This window comes from Cibotium barometz, chromosome 9 (genome assembly GCF_041138505.1).
Source record: "Cibotium barometz isolate CiBa-2024 chromosome 9, ASM4113850v1, whole genome shotgun sequence".
Taxonomy (NCBI): Eukaryota; Viridiplantae; Streptophyta; class Polypodiopsida; order Cyatheales; family Cibotiaceae; genus Cibotium; species Cibotium barometz.
Window position 1 is genome coordinate 41,275,060 of NC_141054.1, and position 22,402 is coordinate 41,297,461.

The 22,402-nt window shown below is 44.1% G+C and overlaps 1 protein-coding gene across 2 annotated transcripts; it reads left to right on the forward strand.

Moving 5' to 3' along the window:
• The first annotated feature begins 2,847 nt into the window (after positions 1-2,847).
• Positions 2,848-20,339, forward strand: LOC147635592 (Acyl-CoA N-acyltransferases (NAT) superfamily protein). Of its 2 annotated transcripts, XM_086802969.1 has the most exons (4): positions 2,853-3,366; positions 19,184-19,242; positions 19,371-19,427; positions 19,508-20,339. In XM_086802969.1, exons 1-4 carry the CDS (start codon positions 2,908-2,910, stop codon positions 19,695-19,697), a joined length of 765 nt encoding a protein of 254 aa, XP_086659095.1. In that variant the 5' UTR covers positions 2,853-2,907; the 3' UTR covers positions 19,698-20,339. The 2 variants fall into 2 exon arrangements, with proteins under 2 accessions (XP_086659094.1, XP_086659095.1); XM_086802968.1 differs by lacking the exons at positions 19,184-19,242; positions 19,371-19,427; positions 19,508-20,339 and adding an exon at positions 11,316-12,929 and having other exon boundaries at positions 2,848-3,366.
• Positions 20,340-22,402: the final 2,063 nt, after the last annotated feature.

Below are 22,402 nucleotides of genomic sequence, written 5' to 3' on the forward strand. Positions count from 1 at the left end.
TACAACCAACTTAGCTATATCTCTCTTGCTTTTGCCATATGTATTGAACTGACCACAATCAGATGAAAAGAGGCAAACCATTAAGTGAAGCAAGAAGACACAAGTACCGTAAGAGAGAAGTACAAAGAAGACAATAAAATGAATATAGAAAGTAGGGCAAGAAACCATACCTAGTTCTTACCTTTGTTTGAAAAATTCGAGCAACATCCCTGCCATCCGAGTATCGGTGAGAGAATTCCCTACAAGTATATGTAGTAATTCAAGGATAGATCTATTTATCCTAGCATCTAAGAGTGTGTACTTAATGTACTACCACAATCTCACCACACCACCAAATTAGTCGTGTGTCAACATTTCCATGTGGAAATAAGTGTCCAAACTTTGGCCACCTTTCTTGCCATATGCATGTCTTTGCACACCAGTGTTGCATATTCACATGCAAGGAATAGCTTAGCATCGGAAGTTGATACCTTGCTTCGAACTCTTCCTCAGTAGAAGGTGTGTGCATAAGTTTCGATAAGGCATTATATAGATATGATGTCCCTTGTCTTATGGGACTCGAGGGAGAAGATTCTCTACCCATGACTTCTTCGTGTGAAACCAGCACACTAAAAGATGGCATGCACTTTGTATTAGATGCCCTTCATGGTCTTCAGTCCAGCAATGAGGATCCTCGTCGACCACTTTCAAAATAGCCTAAAGATCTTGTATGGACTTGTCTATGACAATAGCCTTTGGTCGAATAGCACTCATCCTTGAGAAGATGACCCTCATGGTGGTTAGCTGAAGCACGATGCTCTCTTGGTTGGTGCCAGGGTCATTCGTGCACATCATGAACCATGTAGGCAAGTCAACACCATGCTAGTTTGGCAAGATAGCAGCATACAATGGCAAGCTAAAAACGTTTGTTTTGAATATAATGTCCAAGGCCCAGGAGTTGTGGAGGGAATAACAAAGAGCATTTTCTAACATCCACTCATCCTGGATGACAATGACAAAAGGCCTTTTTGTCTCCTCCGGCACACTTGGCTAGATGTACAACACCAACAAAAGACAATACAAGCTTTATGTGCACAAATTCACCGTCCATCAGAGGTTTATATTCTCACCACAACAAAGAAGGCACGTATACCAGGCAAAGCAAAGAAAGTGACTTAAAATCAAGTCGTTGTAGTCCTCGAAATGGAGATCACTCAGTGATCAACGCTACACTTGACGTCATCAAATCAATGTGGTGCATTGACAAGCAAAAGCATGGTACACTTGTTTCTTATGTCAAAAACGTGACCAAGTCATGTGAACTCTGCAAGAGCATCAACAAGCAGGTTGCTTTTGATACTTTCCCTGACTTGCACAACAAGAAGGATTAGAAAAGTTTGTCCAAGGAAGTTATATTCTCACAGATAGGTCTAATGTGGAGGATGCCTTAGCTGACATCATGATTAAGCATAAGGTGAGGCTAGTCTTACTTCGCTCTATGTAGAAATACGGGCCATCTAAAATGCATGTTGAGTATATTTGTCATCAAGGTGGTAGAGTTGGCCAAAAGGGAGCTCACATGTGAAGATTACGATTGTTGAAGAAATGCAAATGCCCCTTCAAGGTGCAAGTTAAGTATGTTGATGGGCTGGATAATGTGTCTATCATCTTGCATGCACATCACGAGGGTCATCTTTCGAGCTCTTGTAATAATGATTTGTATCATTTGCCTACGCATCCACAAGTGCTTCAATCTTACATGGATGATCTGTTTGATGTCGGTACATGTTGGCATGTAGCAAGGATGTCCACGTCGAAAGAAAGCTTCCACATGCAAATTGCCTCACCGTTGGATCATGTCACCTTCAGGTTCTTCATGATCCCTAAGGAAGTTCATTGCGCATATACAAGGTAAATAATGCAAGCATTGCTTTTACCTTTCACAGACTTTCAAAGGATGACTGGGCATAAATGTTTGTGGAGTCATTGAAGCTAAGGGCCCAAAACAAGGCATTTTTCATCATAACCTTCATCACCTTAAACCAATCCACTGGCATCCTTCATCCTTCACCATTTTTTCAAGTCATGAATCCCTTTGTTATCACATGCTTTCAATGTCTCCACAGTCATATGGACAAGGTTATATCTCTCCCTATCAAAAGCGAAATAGGTGGATGAGACGTAATCTGAAGGATTTGGTAGAGAACACACTGCATCTGAAAAACTCTCCCCAGAATCTTTGTCGAGGTCCGGGACGTCTAGATCATCACTACTTGGATCTAAGCTTTGCACATCATGATCCAAGCATTCATCAAACTCGAAGGCATTTGGTTCCATCCAGTGCGTGAGTAAACATTTGCTCTAGGTGCGCTGAGGCAAACATGGGACTTTCTTTGCTTCTCTCTTGGTCGAATGATCCTCTCTCTCTCTCTCTCCTCCTTGACATGGGGCTTTCTCTACTTGTCTCTCTCGCTCGAACGATCCTCTCTCTCTCTCTCTCTCTCTCTCTCTCTCTGGGTTGGGCCCTACTCCTCCTCTATAAACTTCCTCCTGCTCCCTTGCTCTTGCCTTTGAGGTTGCTCTTGGGCTGCACACAATTGTTTGGCCGTATCCAAAGCTGGCTGCTGGTGGCCGAGATTACTTTTTTTGCCCATGTTCACTTTTTTGGCCGAGTTTACAAAAGAAGGGACATTAATACCACGTCAGCATCCCATGTGAACGACGGTGCCAGTCACCCTTCTCTTCTTCGGGCGGATCATCCAACGGCCAGCATCAGTTCAATAACTGTGCCGAGTTCCCCCACCGTGGATCCCATGCCCCCTCCACGCCCTTCTTTGCCGCCTGTTGTTGACACTTGACCCGGACGGTCTGAATAGGGCCTACAAGGTATTATTGGTACTGAGATTATTTTGGATAGCATGCAGAGCCATGGCAATGGCCAGTGTGATGCTGCCTTGGAAAGGTGCTCCTCCTCGACTGCCGCCAACCTCCCTAAGCCTGGACAGGGATGCAGTGAACGTTTCGGAGTTAAGCGCGTTGTTGGCGGCAACAGGCCAGAACTGTCTGCAGTTCCCGATTACACACCCGGACGGCTCGCTGGTGCAGGCTGCTCACCCGCCCAAGCTCCGCTTGGCCCTTCGCAACAGCACGGTGGTGGTGTCCATCCACATGAGAGGGGAGATCCCAGGAGGCGACTACATGAAGAGGGAGGAGTCGGACCCTGCTGAAGAAACCTCCCTTCCACCACTAGCACAGGATTTGAACTTTAGCTGGCTCAAAAATCCCCTCTTTCCCGCCCTTTATCGCTCCCCGGCCCGCAGAAGACTCATCGCCTTCGGCCGCGCCACCTCCGACCACACTCTCACGGCTTCCATCTACGATCTGGCGGTGAGGTCTGCTCTCTCTCTCTCTCTCTCTCTCTCTCTCTCTCACACACACACACACACACACACACACACACACACACATTTCAAGTTTAGGGTTTTTAAATCTTGGTTTCAAATTAAAGTGGAAGGAAAACAGGGGGTCTTCCTGTTTTGGGCATGCATTTTCTTATCTGTCTGTCCGAGTAGGGTCCTTCTTGTTTTGGGCAAGATATGGCAATAAAAGCAGCTCTTGTGTTGGCTATGTTTGTGGTGATTATGTCTTTGTCTCTGAGCGGTGTCCATTATGCTAGCTATGACCCCAAGGCTAGATACTTCTTGCATTCAGAATGCAGATGGTACCCAACTTCGAAGCCAAGGTTAACAGAAAGTTCAAGCTGACTTTAGGTAGTTTTCTTTACTGAACATACCGGGCATAGTCAAAACAGCAAAACGTACTCATGGACATTGCAATATGCAAGGCAGGAGATATGAATACGGAGCATAACACCATGTCACAATGCCATGCCATTTTAATATTCATAGATGGCAAAATTTAGGCTGGTTACACACAGCCCAAGTGCAAAACCCATCCTGCCATCATATGGATAGGGATTAGTGGGATGGTGGCTCTGTTAGAAAAAGTGATCTATGTCATATCATAGACAAGGTCAAAGGGATGTGGATGAATGTGGTGAAGGCTAGGAGTTATCCCACATGCAAAGGCAAAGCCCATATGGTACTTGGACCTATATAAAGGGTCATTTCAATGTAATGTAACACAACAACTCATTCTCAAGTACACAATCTCTTGGTCAAGTAAGTGCATCTTGTGTTGCTTTGTATTGCTTTTTGTCATTTGTTTATAATCATGTTTAGCATTATGTTTGAGCCTCCATAGGCTAGTCTAGCCCTAGATCCATGATTTCCAACATGGTATCAGAGCCTGGCAGGCTATGGCTTAGCTGAGATTAGTTGTTTTGCCATTTCTCTTCAATATGGTGCCCGCAAAAGGAAGTGCCATTGAGAAGAAGGAATAACAAAATTATTGCATTAGTCTTTGCACCATTAGGGATCTGGTAGGTTCAGCTCTCCAATAGCTTAGGTCTATCTCTTTTAGCTTAACTTAGTATTTTTCACATCATTAGCACTAATCTCTTTCATTAGGATTATTGTGTTAGTCTCTTTAGTTTAGAGCCCTTTATCACTCTTTAGACTCTCAAAGGGAGATATTTCTTGTTCTTCTTATTTGATTGAGAGAGAGTAAAGAAGAGAAAGTGGATATGCACAAGCTTAGAACCCAATAGTTCATCCTTGGAACAACCAGTAAGCAGCAGTCGAGGCCTCATTGAGTGGTCGTCTCTCAAGACCAGCACCAAAGAAGAGGCTACAAAGGCCATAGTAAGAAGGGAGCACTGCGCAAGTAGCTGGCCATGAAGGTAGCTTGAAAGCTGGCACCACAAGTGGGGTGAAGGAGCTGCACCACTTCACAAGTTGGGAACCATGCCCCTTCGTGAATTGCTTTGTAGCAGCAACGAATGCGCCAAAAGCTTAGATACAGCCAAAGCCAAAACTGCAGGCGGTAAGGAGGAAGTGGAGCTCACCATTTTTCAAGTGGCAACGAGCAAATCCAAAGTAGTGAGCATCTAAAGAATAGACAGTAGTGTAAGCAGCAGATAGCAGCGTAGACAACAACAACGGGAGAAGCTGACGGCAGCGAGGAGGTGATGATCAGCAAGCAAACACGATTCAACTCAGCATTCATCAGCACCCACAACAGCCGGAAGAGGGAGTGCTTGAAGAGAAGCAGGCGATGGAGTTGACCAGATCAGAGTAGCGCAGTGTGGAGCTCCTGACAAATCCGAAATCAGCGCAGCAATAAACGGGCGGTGCCGGTGGAGCCGTTTTTCTCACTTGAAATAAAGGATTTATTCTTTATTTTGAGACTAAGGTTTGAAAAACCTTTAAGAGGTTGTTCATATGGTACTTAAGGAAGGATGTTCTTTTACATCTTTTTGGAAAATTCTCTGCATTATGAAGATGCCTCAAGGATGGGAATGCACGTACGTCCAGTCTATGAGCAATGTCAGGACGAAGAAGATGCTATGCAAAATGAAGATGCAGATGAAGATGGAGACAGAGATGCAAAAATGGATGAAGACAAAGACGAAGATATCAATGAAGATGAACAAGATGCTGTCTATGTTGATTATTATGTCATGGCAAACATGTCATAATGACGAATGAATCATGTCCTCTCTTACCCAAATGTTTATGTATGGACACCTCTAACCACCGATGATGTAGGTTATGTGTTATTATGATGCCCACAATATCTCTCAGTAGGCCATGTAGCCCTCAAGGGGGGATTGATGGGGAGTTGGGTCTCCATGACCAACAAATGATGACAAATGATGATGATGCTATGATGATGATAGGGTATGGGAGAGGAATGTTTTCATGTAGGAATGTTTTCATGTCATGCTATTTTCTTTTCGTAATGTAGAAGCTATGCTCCCTATGAGCGATGCTAATTTCTTTTATGTACTGTAGAGCTATACTCCTTATGAGTTAAGCTTTTTCTTTCATGTAATGTTAGAAGCAAGGAAGGGCATTATGATATGCCATGATCAAGGAAGGGTGTTAGAAAAAGTGATCTATGTCATATCATAGACAAGGTCAAAGGGATGTGGATGAATGTGGTGAAGGCTAGGAGTTATCCCACATGCAAAGGCAAAGCCCATATGGTACTTGGACCTATATAAAGGGTCATTTCAATGTAATGTAACACAACAACTCATTCTCAAGTACACAATCTCTTGGTCAAGTAAGTGCATCTTGTGTTGCTTTGTATTGCTTTTTGTCATTTGTTTATAATCATGTTTAGCATTATGTTTGAGCCTCCATAGGCTAGTCTAGCCCTAGATCCATGATTTCCAACAGGCTCACCCCTTCACACACAGGAGTTATGGGAAAAAGGGTGGGCAGTCCTCTTTCGAGTGAAAATGAATGCGTGGTGGGCATAGTTACCAGGTTTTTATGCATTTTGTAAACATTTCAGAAATGTTTTATACAAATGCTAGAAGTTTAACAATCATTAAAGGAGGGGGGGGAGGGGGGGGGAATTCCTTTATATGCTACATGTTTCATGCCATAGTGTTGTACAAAGCATGGAAACTATGAAAAACATTTTAGATAAGTTAGAGGCAGCTACTGGTGCTTGCGTGCCAATTTGTCATAAATTTGATACTCCCAGCCACTGTGGGGGAGGAGGGTCCGGCATCGGGGCCAGTCACTCCGGAGCGATGGAGGAGTCCATGTCGAGGCTAAGTTCGTCTCTGCCCTGGATCTCGATAAGGCCCCTCTCGTGAGCCTCTTGGGGCAACTGTTTGAATGTAAGCCAATCTCCAAGTGACCTAGCAAGGTTCGTGCTCAAAGCTCCCCATGATACGTGCGGGCGAGCCTTGATCATGTGATCGCTGGGTAGATAGACCATGGGCTTCTAGAGGCAACTGTTTGAATGTAAGCCAATCTCCAAGTGACCTAGTAGGGTGAAACCGGACGGGAACCCGGATAGATGGACAGACACTTCAGATGCCAAACAAAGATGTGAACGTAGCGGAAATAACCATAAACAATGCTAAAAGGAACACAACACTGAGCCGGAACGGCCGGCCCCCCCATAGGAACTTCTTTATTGATTGAGAAGCTTTACAGAATACCAAGGTGTGGGTGTGAACAACACCAGATCTTTCCACAATCTTCCTTAGCAAACACTTGCACAGGAATCAAAGCACAAATCTCTCCAAGAACCAATAAGAATCAACAGCCCGGATTGGTGTCAAACCCAACGTTGCCAAAACAGCCTTGAAGAGACTCTCAAACAGGTACTTTGTCTCTCCAAAAACAATCCGTGATTTGGCACAGCTGCTGTACCACTGTACAACCTGAGCAAAAAGGGAGAGAAGTCTTGCCTGGCCACTGTACCACTGTACGGCCTGCCACAGTCCTTCGACAAGTCCACGGTCTACAAAGATCTCCCAAGATCTGTGCAAAGATAGTTCAAAAACAGCCCTCAAAATTGTCCTCAAAATCTGGTCCAAATCTGCCCTCAAGGCTGGCCGGTTAAGCTTCACATGTGTGTCATGTGCATCATAGATGCCATGGACATTCTCCAGGCTAGATCCTGAAGAGGCAGCCAGATAAAGAGCAGAACCAGGTTAATAGAGCACAGAGCAACTGTTGGCAGTGTAGATTGGAGCTGAAGGACAGGTGGCTGTCGGCTGCTCATGGACATGGTCGGCTGAACCAGAAATAGGGGCAGCAGCAGGCGCCAGCAAGAGGACCAGTTGGCTGCGCATCATGAACAGGAAGGAGGACCAGTCGGCTGCGCATCATGAACAAGGAGGAGTCGGATGTATTAAATGACATTTTATGCATTTATTACTGGCCGCCCAGTTCCACATGGATTTCAAAGGCTATAAATAGCCCAAGTGCTCATTGTGTTTAATCATTCAATCCCACTAGGGGTTTGGATCCTTAGAGGTCCCACAGGGGACAGATTTAGGTGTAATCACCTTTTATGTAAGGCAGCCCATGGTTGCAGATTCAGATACCTTTTTGTATCATAGAAGAATATACTGAATTTCCAGCACAACTCTCTCTCTCTCTACTCTCTCTCTATACCTGCGTTTTTGCATCAGATGGTTCTCAAGAGTGTTTAGGGCTGAAAGAAGACTACCTAGAGCTTCCGCGCGTTACATTGGTATCAGAGCATCAGGCTCAGCCAAGCTAAATACTGAATCAGTCCCAGATGATGGTGTACAGGTCCAAGGTACAGGAAAGTACACGGATTCGAAGCCCAAGGCGGGAACACATATCAGGAAGAACTCCCAGGAGGTTTGTTGGCGGTGTTCCACAGTGCCAGATGGGGATGGCAGTGTCGTGAGCCAGATAGGTTCTCAGGCAACGGTCCCAAGGGAGGTTTATCCTCCAAGGGTGATGTGAGAGTGCCAGACTCAGTTCCAGGAAAGAAGACCAAGACAGTGTTCAGAGTCAGGGTAGGAATGGATGGTGGACTAGAGGAAAACCGGATGCATAGATCTTCATCAGAGGCAGAGTGGTTTGGAGAACAGGCCGGGTTTTCAGAGAAAAAGGGTTGCCAGGGATGGATGGATGACAGAGGGACTTCGGGAAAAGGATTGGGATGATGACAGTCATCCAAGAGCAGGTTGGATTCCCGTCATCAAGTTTAGCAGAGGGGGATGTCATGTGCATCATAGATGCCATGGACATTCTCCAGGCTAGATCCTGAAGAGGCAGCCAGATAAAGAGCAGAACCAGGTTAATAGAGCATAGAGCAACTGTTGGCAGTGTAGACTGGAGCTGAAGGACAGGTGGCTGTCGGCTGCTCATGGACATGGTCGGCTGAACCAGAAATAGGGGCAGCAGCAGGCGCCAGCAAGAGGACTAGTTGGCTGTGCATCATGAACAGGAAGGAGGACCAGTCGGCTGCGCATCATGAACAAGGAGGAGTCGGATGTATTAAATGACATTTTATGCATTTATTACTGGCCGCCCAGTTCCACATGGATTTCAAAGGCTATAAATAGCCCAAGTGCTCATTGTGTTTAAGCATTCAATCCCACTAGGGGTTTGGATCCTTAGAGGTCCCACAGGGGACAGATTTAGGTGTAATTACCTTTTATGTAAGGCAGCCCATGGCTGCAGATTCAGATACCTTTTTGTATCATAGAAGAATATATTGAATTTCCAGCACAACTCTCTCTCTATACCTGCGTTTTTGCATCAGATGGTTCCCAAGAGTGTTTAGGGCTGAAAGAAGACTACCTAGAGCTTCCGCACGTTACAATGTGTGACCTGTACTGTCCCTGTACGACTGTACGGACAGGCCCCGTCGGCGGCTGAATCTTTGTACGACCAGTGTAGAGGGAGAGGAGAGAGTATGTTGTGTCACTTGCAGCCCCTTCTGCTGCGTACGGATAGCAAAAGAGAGGAGAGTCTGCCTGCTGCCCCCTGTACGGCCAACAAACTGATCAGCCTGCTACCCCCTTCTGTACGGCCAGCAAACTGAGGAGAAGGCGAGGAAAATCTGCTGCCTGCTGAAGACTGGGCGAAGAGGAAGCAAACAGAACCTGTACGGCCAGTGCATGTGCTGCTGAAGGTCCTGTATGGCCAATGAAACCAGAGGAAAATCTGCCCGTCTACTCTCGCCTAGGAGAGAAGGAACTGCTGCCCTCCTCCTTGTACGGACAGCGCTTGGGAGAGAAGGAGAGGGAGAGAACCATATAGAGCTAGTTGCCTCCTCCTCTTATCTGCGCATCACTTCCCCTTTTATAAAGTCGACCCCCCCCCCCCCCCCCCCCTCTATTTCCAGCATATGCTTGCTTTTTCCATAGTTAAAAGTGGCAGCCCCTCCAAAAATGCCAAAAATGTCTCTTTTTGGGAGTTAAAAACAGGCGCCCACTTAATGTGTGCACACTTGGTTTAAAAGATTAGGTCCACCTCATATATATATATTCCTTGACCAAAACCCCACATGTCCACCCACTTATAAGTGTGAACATGTATCCTTATAAACCATAAAAGTGAGTAAAATCCTGTAAACTCATGTCCTGTAATCCGCCTTCAAATAGAAATATGCCAGATAAGCCTTTACACACGTTCTGCGACAAGACTTGGCTTTACACAGGCGTCTTCCATCCTGTGGCTTTGCTGCTTCTGTGGAAAAATCCCCGTTCACACCTTGGTTCCACCTAGTGTATAAAACACTATTCGAGACGGGTGAGGGACCAAATGGTGACACAGGGTTCGTGCTCAAAGCTCCCCATGATATGTGCGGGCGAGCCTTGATCATGTGGCCGTTGGGTAGACGGACCATGGGCTTCTAGAGTAGAGGCTATTGGAGCTAACTGCGAAAGGCCGGCTTGAGATGATCCCAAGCATGCAAGAGACTAGCTACAAATCTGTCCTCAAATGCTGGGCTAAAGCCACGTGCCGGCATCTCTGTGAAAATCCATCTTGTGCACTGAGGCCAAGGCTCTCCTAGGTGTGGTGCGGATGGAGATCTGAGCAAGGAGGAAGTCCTTCCAAGGCATAGTCACTAGAAACGAGAAACGGGAACGGAAATGTTGGAGGAATGGAAATGGGGAAACACATTTTTAGGGGTGGAAACGGCCGTTTCTTGTGACTATCACTTGGGAAAGGAGAAGCGGCCATGGAAACGGATGGGTGATTGGCCGATTGGAGCTGGTCGATAGGTCATGAAGGACCTGACCTAGGAAAAATGCCACGAAGATGGGGGAAAAATAGGGTGGCCAGCCCACAATCAAGGGCCTTAAAAAGGGAACAAATATGGGCTAAAATATGGACAGCATACAAGGATGAAATGCTAACACTCCCTGTCAGCATCGGATGCTGAACAAACTCCAAGAAGCGGAAGATTTGGAGCCAAGGAAGTCTAAGACACCGGCTTGGTGAACAAATCTGTTGCATTCTTTGCCGAAGGACAATACTCCAAACACGAATCTCCCGCAAGAACCCATTCATGAACATAGTGATATTGGATCTCAATGTGTTTCGTACGAGCATGAAACACATGGTTCTTGGCGATGGTGATGCAACTATGATTGTCACACCAAAGAAGAGTAGATCCGGTAGGAGGAATGTTACAGGACTGAGCCTCTATCATAAGCATTGTAATCATGTTTTAAGCATGTTAAAACATTCACTAATCATGTCTGGATCTATGTATGCATATGTAAGTTTGTACATGTGTGAGGATACAGATACATGTTTAGTGTGTGTGTGAGTACATGTTATTACATGCCCATTTGTATGTACATGTGTATGCATCGTCATATGTTTGTACATCTGTATGTATGTGTTTTGGGTATCTCTCTCTTATTGTGTTTCAGGTACAACAGCTGAGAACTCCTTTTCTTTTGGGGGCAGCCGGGTAACAAACCCTGCAACAGCCGTCTAGGTGACGTGGCGTTGCCACGTGGCACCCGACTGCAGCCAGCACAGAGGCGTCAGCAGCCAGCGCAGCATGCACGGCTGACGTGGCAGAGGCGACTTGGATTGCAAGCGAAGCTTGATGGCGAGCAGGCGCACGTGAGGCGACTGATATGGCAGAGGCGGCCGATTGCAGTACAAAACGGTGAATTGGCGAACTGGCGAATCCCCGAAAAGCAAAAGCATCGGGCTGCAAATCGCGAAGAGAGAGAAACAACGTGGAATCAAACACAAATTGCCATGTATTTTAAAAAAAAAACAAGAAGAGAGGGAAAAGCTATTCGAAGAAGAGTTTAATAAAATCAAAAGCTCTTGTATTAGTTTTTTTTTCTCTAAGGGGAAAAGCTATGCTTATGCTTTTCCCCCAAAATTGTATAAAAAGGGGGCCAAGGCTCTTGTTTCAACACAACACATCTTGGGTGAAAGCTTGAAGGAGATTTCCTCCCCGTGGATCAAGGAGGAATCTTCTCGGGAGTTGTGCAAGGGCTATGCCGACTTTGAATTATAAATAAATACTTGCGGGGGCGCCACGCTTTGGGGCCAATTGGTCCTTTGTGCAGGAGCACTCTAGCTCCACTTAAATATTTTCTTTTTCTTCCAAATTTATTATTCCAGTTCATAAAGTGATTAAAGTGTGATTAAGTGTGTTCACCGCCCGTCAAGTTGCTGAAGGCCGGTTTCAAGGAAAGCCAAGTTCTCCCAATAATCTCCGCAACCACATGGCCTCACATGCAGCATAGCAAGCTGCTCGATACTTTGCCTCTGTAGAGGAAAGCGCCACAGTAGGTTGCTTTTCATTGCTCCATGAAAGGGCTCCCGACCCAAGTGAGAAAACACAATCAGTGGTTGAACGTCGAGTATCCGGATCTCCAGCCCAATCAGAATTAGTCCATCCAACAAGAGTGTACCTCTGGCCATAAAAGATGCCAAAATCCAAAGTACCACTCCAGTATTGAAGCACCCTGATAGCACATTGCCAATGCTGCTGACGGGGCTTGGATGTGAAAGAACTCAATACGTTGACTGTGAAACAAATGTCCAATCGGGAGTAGGTCAACCATACCAAACAACCGATGAGAACCTGATACTATCCCAAATCAATCCTTGGAGAAGCATCAAGAAGAGAACATATCTATGTTGGTATTAGGGCACCACTTATGATTCATGGGTTTCCTTGTCTGGAGGGGATTTTGCCCATCTTAATGCTGAATTCAGGACTGCTCCTATGGCTCATGGTTCGGGCTTGTCTGGAGGGGATTTTGGACATCTTAATGCTGAATTCAGGACTGCTCCTATGGCTCATCTTGTCTTTAAAGCTGATATGTTTGACGGGGAAGGGTGCCTATGTGTGTTAAGCGGGTTGCCATTGAACTAGGGAATTTCTGTTGGGTTTTATGCTGTGTATGCACCCAGAGGAGTGCTAGTGATCATCAGTAGATTACTGGGGCACTTTTTACTTCAGTTAGTGGAGGTTTTTTCCCCCAGTTTAGGTTAGTTTCACTTATATGCAGTTTATAAGTGTTTTGGTCCACCCGGCACATTTATGGCCGGACATGTGAACACTTATCTTTTAGGGTCACTATCATGTGGCTATTGTACTTCACTTTTCTATCATTGAAGCATACTGGAAGTCGTGTTCATCTCTCATCTTGGTTTCCACGCTTGCTTGAACCTGTGTAAACCCTAACCCTAACCCTTGAGTCACTTCAATTGGTATCAGAGCCATTGAAGCTCTGCCTTGCACTGCCCGTACTTTGCCATTGTTGTGTGCCATATTGAGGTCTCAGAACCTGCTGCCCGTACACCCACTGTGCGCCGCCTTCAGCTACAGTTGTGCGCCTGCTGCCCGTACACCCTTAAGCTACAGTCGTGCGCCGTACAGCATTCTGTTCAGTCAGCGCTCGTGTACCAGCCAGTCTGCGCCGCCTGCAAATAGCCGACTTCAGTACTTGTACTGTACCTGCAGCGCACTTGTTTACTGCAACCTGCATCGCCTTCAGCGTACGTGTACCAGCCCGTACAGTCAAGCGCAGCCATACAGCTGTGCGCCGCCTTCTGTAACTTGGTCGCCTTCAGTCGGGTACTGCAACAGTCAAGCGCCGCCTACTGTACCTGATTCGAAGACTGCGCCAGGACAGTACTGTGGAACTGGTAGTACACTACTGCATTAGTACAGTCAAAGTACATGAACAGTACAGCACCTCGACTGAGTTGCTGAGTACCTGCACAATACAGAAGTGGTAAGCATTACATATTTTGAATATTGGGCATTTTTATTTTCTCTGTGAAAATATACAGGCACAATAGGCAGATTTTCTAGCAAGAAAATATACAGGTTTTTTGCACAGTTTGGGTGCAGCAAATTTGGGCATTTTTGGGGCATTTTGGCATTGTGTACGCCATTTGCTGCTCTACTCAGTCATTGGTGCATTGAGCTGCACATTCAGAGGATTGAGAGTGCAGGCAGATTTGGGTGAACTGTATTCAGTGGAGTACAGTTGTTATTAGGGTTTTTGCTATTGGGTTTTTTTTTGGTAAACAGGTACAACATTGTGCGTAAAGCATAATGACAAATCAACAGCAAAGTGATGTATTCACATATTTGTCTAAGGAAGACAAATTGGATGGCACGAACTACTCCTTGTGGAGTTTTATGTTGAAAAATGTGCTTGTGGCAAAAGGTCTTTGGGATTTTGTTAGTGGTGATGAACCACGTCCAGGTCCATTGGCTCCAGAGACTCCTCCCCAAGGGGGTGCTCGTGGACGAGGACAACAGGTACAGGCTCCAGGACAGCCATTGCCTGTTCAGAGAACAAATGCTCAAAAGACATGGGATGCCAGGGATGCACAAGCTTTGTCACTCATTGCATTGTCAGTACAGAGGTCCATTATACCTCATATTCGTTCAGCTGGCTCTTCACATGCATGGGTGACTTTGGAGCAGATGTATGCTGCTCGTAATGAGGCTAGGATCTCATTTTTGAAAAGAGAGCTGGAAAATCAGAAAATGAATGAAGGAGATGATATGTCTAGCCACTTAAACAAGCTGCAGGATTTGAGAGAGCAACTCATCAATGTGGATGAGATTATTCCTGAGACACAGCTTGTGTCCACCATCTTGCACTCTTTGCCAAGATCTTACTTGGCTTTCCATACCTCTTTGAACCTCAGCATGAGGAATGCTGTTGAACCCCTCAAGTATCGGGAACTTGTTGCTCTCTTACTACAAGAGGAGCAAATGAGGAAGAATATGAATATGAACACAAATGCTGAACAAGCATTTACTACAGGTCAAAAGGGGAAAGGAAAAACTCAGCCAAAGAGTGCAAATCAAAATTCAGGTGATGGTGGTTCTTCACAGGATACCAAGAAAGGTGATGGACAGCCCAAGAAGAAGGGCAAATGTCATTACTGTAAGAAGCCAGGTCACTACATCACGGAATGTAGGAAGAGGATTGCCAAAGAGAAGGCAAAGGAAGCTGGGATGTCAGTTAATGATACTCCTAAAGCTCCTCCAGAGACTGCTTCTTTTGTTGAGGACAGGGATTACTGTTTTTATACATGCAGCTATGATGCCTCTTGGTCTTCACAGGCACTTAGTTTGACAGAGCATGCATGTACTTGGTATTTTGATAGTGGTGCCTCAAAGCATATCACATCTCGCAGGGATTTGTTTAGTCATGTTGGCCCTGCCCCTGTTGGCAAAACTGTTCAGTGTGCCAACAATGCTTCATATCCAGTTTGTGGCATTGGGGAGATTCAGCTTACAGCCATTGATGGCTCCATTCTCCGCCTTACAGATGCCTTATATGTACCAGGGATAAAGAAGAATTTGTTGTCCATTTCTTCTTTAGCACATTGTGGAATGCAGGTCTACTTTGATGATGATAAATGCATGGTCAGAGACAAAGCAAATGCCTTGACCTTGATGCTTATTGGTACATTATGTCATGGACTTTATGAGTTGGATGCATTTCAGCCAGTGGATCAGTCTGCTTATCATGCATTCACTCTTACTCCAGCTATGGTTGATGCGGAGTTATGGCATGCTCGCATGGGGCATGTAAATTTTGGTAGTCTTATGCTTATGCAGCGACATAATATGTTTACAGATCTACCTCTCATGGAGAAGCCTCCAGATCACATTTGTGAAGGATGTATTTTGGGAAAAATGCACAGGTTTTCCTTCCCACGTGATCAGGCTCTAAGAGCAACTACAAAGTTGCAACTTATACACAGTGATCTTTGTGGTCCCATGCAGACAAAGTCATTAGGTGGTTGCTTTTATTTTGCAACATTTATTGATGACTTCTCTCGTATATGCTGGGTCTATCCTTTGACACAGAAATCACAGGTATATGATGCATTTTTGGCCTTTGTAGCACTTGCTGAGACAGAGTTAGGATGCAAGGTGAAGACTCTCCGTTCTGACCGAGGGGGGGAATATATGTCATATGTGCTGAATTCCTTTCTTGGGAGTAGAGGTATAAAACATCAGTATACTACTTCTTACACTCCACAGCAGAATGGGGTTGCAGAAAGAAAGAATCGGTCACTCATGGAGATGGCCAGATGTATGCTAAAGGCAAAAAGACTACCACATATCTTTTGGGTGGAAGCAGTAATGTGTGCTTGTCATATTTTGAATCGATGTCCCACAAAGGCATTATGACCCACTATCCAGGAAGATATTCATCAGTCGGGATGTGATTTTTGATGAAAAATCAGAGATATCCATGGCTGGTTATGAGGCAAATCAGGCTGAAAATGATGTGTTTGAAGGTCTACTACCCATGGAGTTTCATTCCACAGTTGGTGATCCAACTCATGAGGGTACTGGACAGCCAGCAAATGATGTAGGTGGTGCAGAAATTCAGCAGCCAAATCAGCCAGAAGCTGAACCAAATATGGGACAGCAGGCACCACAGGTCAGACATATACCTAGATGGTATTTGAGGACATTACAGGACAGCCACTTAGAGGGTCCTCTTGCTGGTCGTACTCGTAGGGAAACAAGGACCAATGAGCATGCACACATCATGGATTTGAATCTGGTTATGGCAGCCAGTTTACAGGATGATGATGAGCCTGATTCATTTGTGGATGCACGAGATAATGTGCATTGGAACAAAGCCATGCAGGATGAGATTGATTCTATTAAAAAGAATCAAACATGGGATTTGGTTGATCTGCCCAAAGGCAAGAAAGCCATTGGTACTAAATGGGTCTACAAGTTGAAAAGACATGCAGATGGATCCATTGACAGGTACAAAGCCCGTCTAGTTGCAAAGGGCTATGCATAGAAGAAGGGCATTGATTATGAGGAGACATTTGCTCCTACATCCCGTATGTCGACACTTAGGTGTGTCATTGCATTGGCTGCACATTGTGGTTGGGTTGTTCACCAGTTGGACATAAAGACTGCATTCCTACATGGGGACCTCGAGGAGGAAGTTTATGTGTTTCAGCCCATGGGATTTGCAGAACATGGTCATGAGGGGAAAGTATGCAGGCTGAAAAAGGCCTTGTATGGTTTGAAACAAGCTCCACGAGCTTGGTATGCAAAAATAGATGCTTTTCTACTCACTGAGGGATTTGTGAACAGTCCATCAGAGGCCACTTTGTATGTGAAGAAAGAAGAGACAGATCTGCTGGTCATCAGTCTTTATGTGGATGATCTCTTGCTCATGGGATCAAATGATGACAAAATTGCAGCTTTTAAGGAGATACTGCAACAGACATTTGACATGTCTGACTTGGGCCTTGTACATTACTATTTGGGCATACAGTTTGTGCAGGATAACAGAGGCATTGGGTTGTTGCAATCACGTTATGTTGCTAAACTTCTGGAGAAGTTTAAATTTCAGGATTGCAAGCCTATTAGTACTCTTATGGAGCCTGGGATGAAACTGTCACTACAAGATGACAGTGTTTCCTTTGATGCCACTACATATGCTCAAGCTGTTGGGTACCTCATTTACTTGTGTAATACAAGGCCAGATATTCAGTATGCAGTCTCTCATTTGAGCAGATTCATGCATAGCCCACGGTTGTCACATTGGCAAGCTGTGAAGCGTGTATTCCGTTATTTGCAGGGTACCTCGTCTCTTGGTTTGCTTTATCCTGAGGGGGGTGACATGCAGTTACATGCTTACAGTGATTCAGATTGGGCTGGTGACTTTGATACCAGACATTCCACTAGTGGAAATTGTTTCTTCCTTGGCGCTTCATGCATTTCTTGGCTAAGCAAGAAACAGACCACAGTGGCCACTTCGTCTTGTGAGGCAGAGTACAGAGCAGCCTACACTACTACTGTTGAGTGTGTTTGGCTGCGTCGTCTCATGACTGATATGGATATTTCAGTGGAGGAGCCTACACCTATCTATACTGATAGTCAGAGTGCCATTGCTGTGGCCAGGAATCCTGTGTTTCATGCTCGCACGAAAGACATTGAGATTCACTATCATTTTGTTCGGGAGAGACTCCAGGCAGTAGATATCAGTCTGATCTACTGTCCTACAGATCAGAATGTGGCAGACATCTTCACCAAGGCATTACCACGTCCGAAATTTGAAGCATTCCGCAATGCTTTGAATTTGTTTCCTTTTGGTGGATGATGTACAGTGATCACATATCACTCCAGGGGGGTTTGTTGGGTTTTATGCTGTGTATGCACCCAGAGGAGTGCTAGTGATCATCAGTAGATTACTGGGGCACTTTTTACTTCAGTTAGTGGAGGTTTTTTCCCCCAGTTTAGGTTAGTTTCACTTATATGCAGTTTATAAGTGTTTTGGTCCACCCGGCACATTTATGGCCGGACATGTGAACACTTATCTTTTAGGGTCACTATCATGTGGCTATTGTACTTCACTTTTCTATCATTGAAGCATACTGGAAGTCGTGTTCATCTCTCATCTTGGTTTCCACGCTTGCTTGAACCTGTGTAAACCCTAACCCTAACCCTTGAGTCACTTCAATTTCAAGAACGAATATTTCTTGTGGTTGACAATGCTGTTTGGAGTGCCTTGTTTTATGCACGTTTCTTGGCAATGGAGGGCATGAAGGGACCAATGGGGTATTTATGTGATGATAATTCAACGGAATGTGGTGCTTGGATTGTGGACTAGTTTGTGGTGATGTAGATTGATGCATAGGCATTTGTTTATAGTTGTGACTGGTTCATAAGGACCTTAGTGAAGAAAAGGTATGTGTGATGTTGGTGGCTTGTTTGTATGATGAGGATCTATGCAATGGAATAAGGGTCGATGACTGATGGGAGATTAGTGGATTTGATGAATGTGTATAGAAGATAACTTGATGGTGGAGATCTGTACAAGGATGATGCTCATAAAAGGCCAAGATCAATGCTGATAGGAAATTAACCATCATCCACTTGATGCCCAAGGGCCTACAAGGTCAATATTTTAAGATGAGCACTTAGTGATAAACTCTCCTACAATAGACAAAAGAGTTTATTGTTAACTAAGATGAGGTGATTTAAAAAAATCAGTACACCAAAAACACACACACGAAACTATCCACTTGCAAATTTATATAAGGAGTTTTGATTTTCAATTGACGCAACCATGACATGGGTTTATGAGAAGACATCCGCCCCCCAAGTGATGTAGGAGGTACCTCTGTCCACCCTTGCCATGAGCAACGCCATCTACTGCCGCATCTTGAATGGTTGTATTTTTATGTCTGATGCTAGCAACTCTAGTCATCAACTGGCTCTGAGATCGACATGCTAGTGCTTTGGGCATGTCCTTTTGAGTTAATCTGGAAAGCAAATCTGGTTGCAGGTGTCTCCATCTCTACAAAGGCGAGGTTTTGGTCGGCAAGTATTGCAGCGAATAGTTAGGTGAAACTTCTTGTTTCCTTCCATTTTAAAGCAGCCAGTAGTACTGATATTCGTTTACCTTTTCTGTAGTTCCATATTTTCCTTTAAAGCTCTATACATTGTAGATGTGACTTATACCAACCATGCAGAGAGCTTGGACGGCGCGGAATAACTGACATTGCTGCAGTTACTTCACCTGAGCAACAGTAAGTTATTTCTCTCCTTCACGGAGGCCGTGTTCACATGAGAGATTTAAGTCGCATATTGAATTTTTGGATTGCTGCAGGCCTTTCTTTGTTGCCTGCGGATTTGCAGAGGATGAGCTTAATTCTACAACCATGCTGTACACAAGAAGCTCCATGCTCACCACCAAGGATTGTGTGAAACAGTTTGGGAGAAAGTACCTTATTGTACCTGCTGCTCTAAAGTCAGCATACATGCCTGCTTTAGAGCACCACCATATAGATAAGAGCTAGCAAAAGAGTTGGAGTGTTGAATTTCAATATGCAGCTTTAGGAATAGATGCATTGATTCTTCCAACTTCTTATTCTAAAGATCAAAGTTAAATTGAAATGGGTGGTGACTAAGGGTTTCTTTGGTAATGGTGGAGGTTGGGAATGATCTCTTCACATGCATTAACCTGTAAGCCATTAGGTCCATGATGGGTAAGAAACTGAGAAGATACGTAAGCAAAACCAATAAGATAGCCTTCTGCTTGGTGAAATTTAGAGGAATTAATTGAATCTTGACGTTCGTTGAAGATAGCCTACTAGAAATGACCTTTAATGTAGCAGAGTCTAGGTCTCTAAGGATCCATGCCGACCACCACATAGGGTGGCTGAATGAGCAACAAACCTGACCTGTGAAAATTTGCAACACTATTCTAGGTGTTCGTGAGACCCTAAATTGCCTTTGGTTTGTGTGGAACACATTGCATTAATTCCTTTATTGGATGAGTTCATCTCATGAAATTAGACTATTTTCTATCTTTCAACACCTTAGGCCATTGACATGAAACCCGACACTTCGAAATCAAACGCAAATGTGTTAAATCACTTCAATAATTTCAAATGGTCCATTATTTATATCTTTAGGAAACTCTACATCTTTCACGTACCATTTGAACAACCTGGCTACACCAACAATGAAGGATTGAACCTACAACAAGTCCCTAGTATTGAAGGGGAGAGCTTGCTCATTATGTGTGTAGGTGTGTGTATTTGTAGAAACACACACCTTTAACTGATTCCTTCTTGTTTCCTTAAACTGAGATCCATCTTAAGTTGTACAAATATTCTCTTGAAAATGAACATGCAACATTTATGTAAAAAAAAATGTAGTTTGATTGCACCTTATTATTTTGTAAATTATCCTTCATTCAAACCTGGGATAGTTTCTTTACGTAAACATGAGCTGTGTCAATTGATTAGTTGCATGCTTGGCATTGTTTAATTCTCCTTATCAAAATCTTCCTCGTAAAACATATGTTTGTAGAATGTAGTGTCAGGGTGATTAGTTGAACTTACATCTAGGAAGGTTTTCAACGATTTAACCTCTTGCTTGGAATACTCGTGAGCTTGGTAGCACAATCACTAAGTAGTAGCACTAGTCTTCATATGAATGAGCCTAGCCATCTTTGCTATGCTATTCACGAATACTTAAATAGCATCATACCCATGGCTAACCATGGGTATGAGCTTGGTAGCACAATCACTAACCATGCTCTCTTGTAAACCATGCATGCTAAACAAATTCTCCACAAATATTTGAGCTAATTGGAGTTGTAGCACTAGTCTTCATATGAATGAACCTAGCCATGTTTGCTATGCTATTCACAAACACCCAAATAGCATCCCAAATAGCATCATACCCTTGGCTAACCATGGGTATGAGCTTGGTAGCACAATTACTAACCATGTTCTTTGGTAAACCACACATTCTAAACAAATTCTCCACAAATATTTGAGCTAATTGGAGTAGTAGCACTAGTATTCATATGAATGAACCTAGCCATTTTTGCTATGCTACTCAATATCATACCCATGGCTAACCATGGGTATGAGCTTGGTAGCACAATCACTAACCATGTTCCCTTGTAAACCACACATGCCAAACAAATTCTCCACAAATATTTGAGCTAATTGGAGTAGTAGCACCAATCTTCATATGAATGAACCCAGCCATCTTTGCTATGCTATTCACAAACACCCAAATAGCATCATACCCATGTCTAACCATGGGTATGAGCTTTGTAGCACAATCATTAACCATGTTCTTTGGTAAACCACACATGCTAAACAAATTCTCCACAAATATTTGCGCTAATTGGAGTAGAAGCGTCAATCTTCACATACAAACACCCAAATAGCATCATACCCATGGCTAACCATAGGTATTAGCTTGGTAGCACAATAACTAACCATGTTCTCTTGTAAACCACACATGCGAAACAAATTCTCCACAAATATTTGAGCTAATTGGAGTAGTAGCACCAGTCTCCACAAATATTTGAGCTAATTGGAGTAGTAGCACTAGTCTTCATAATATGAATGAACCTACTAGCTATCTTTGCTATGCTATTCACACAAACACCCAAATAGCATCATACCCATGGCTAACCATGGGTATGAACTTGGTAGCACAATCACTAACCATGTTCTTTGGTAAACAAATTCTCCACAGATATTTGAGCTAATTGTAGTAGTAGCACTAGTCTTCATACGAATGAACCTAGCCATCTTTGCTATGCTATTCACAAACACCCAAATAGCATGATACCCATGGCTAACCATGGGTAGGCTAACCATGATATCCATAGAGATAACTCTCCCAGTTCTTCTCGAGGATTGTCCAAACGGATGACCTATTTCTTAATATTAACCCATGTGTAGGACTTCTTTGTGACTATTCCAAAAATATTTGGCACAAGGGGTATGCCAATCAAGATTTTTTTTTGATTGGTAACATAAAGGCCTTGCATAGAATGACAAAAACCATATTGATATAAGCTATATATAAGACTATCGATGAAGCTATAGAATACAAAGACAAAAAAAGTTATTTCAAGATAGAGGTCATATCTCGTACAAGAAAACAAGCTACCATTGCCTCAAAATCATCATCATCTCTCCCAAAGCAATTGCCCTCATTCGTCTTCACCTTGAGTAGGTTGTCTACACTC

Excerpts from the sequence above, each read along its gene's own strand:
- LOC147635592 (XM_086802968.1), top strand. The coding sequence starts at position 2,908 with ATGGCAATGGCCAGTGTGATGCTGCCTTGGAAAGGTGCTCCTCCTCGA. Across the intron at positions 3,367-11,315 it reads CTTCCATCTACGATCTGGCG|CCGGGTAACAAACCCTGCAA; the intron begins GTGAGGTCTGCT and ends TTTTGGGGGCAG.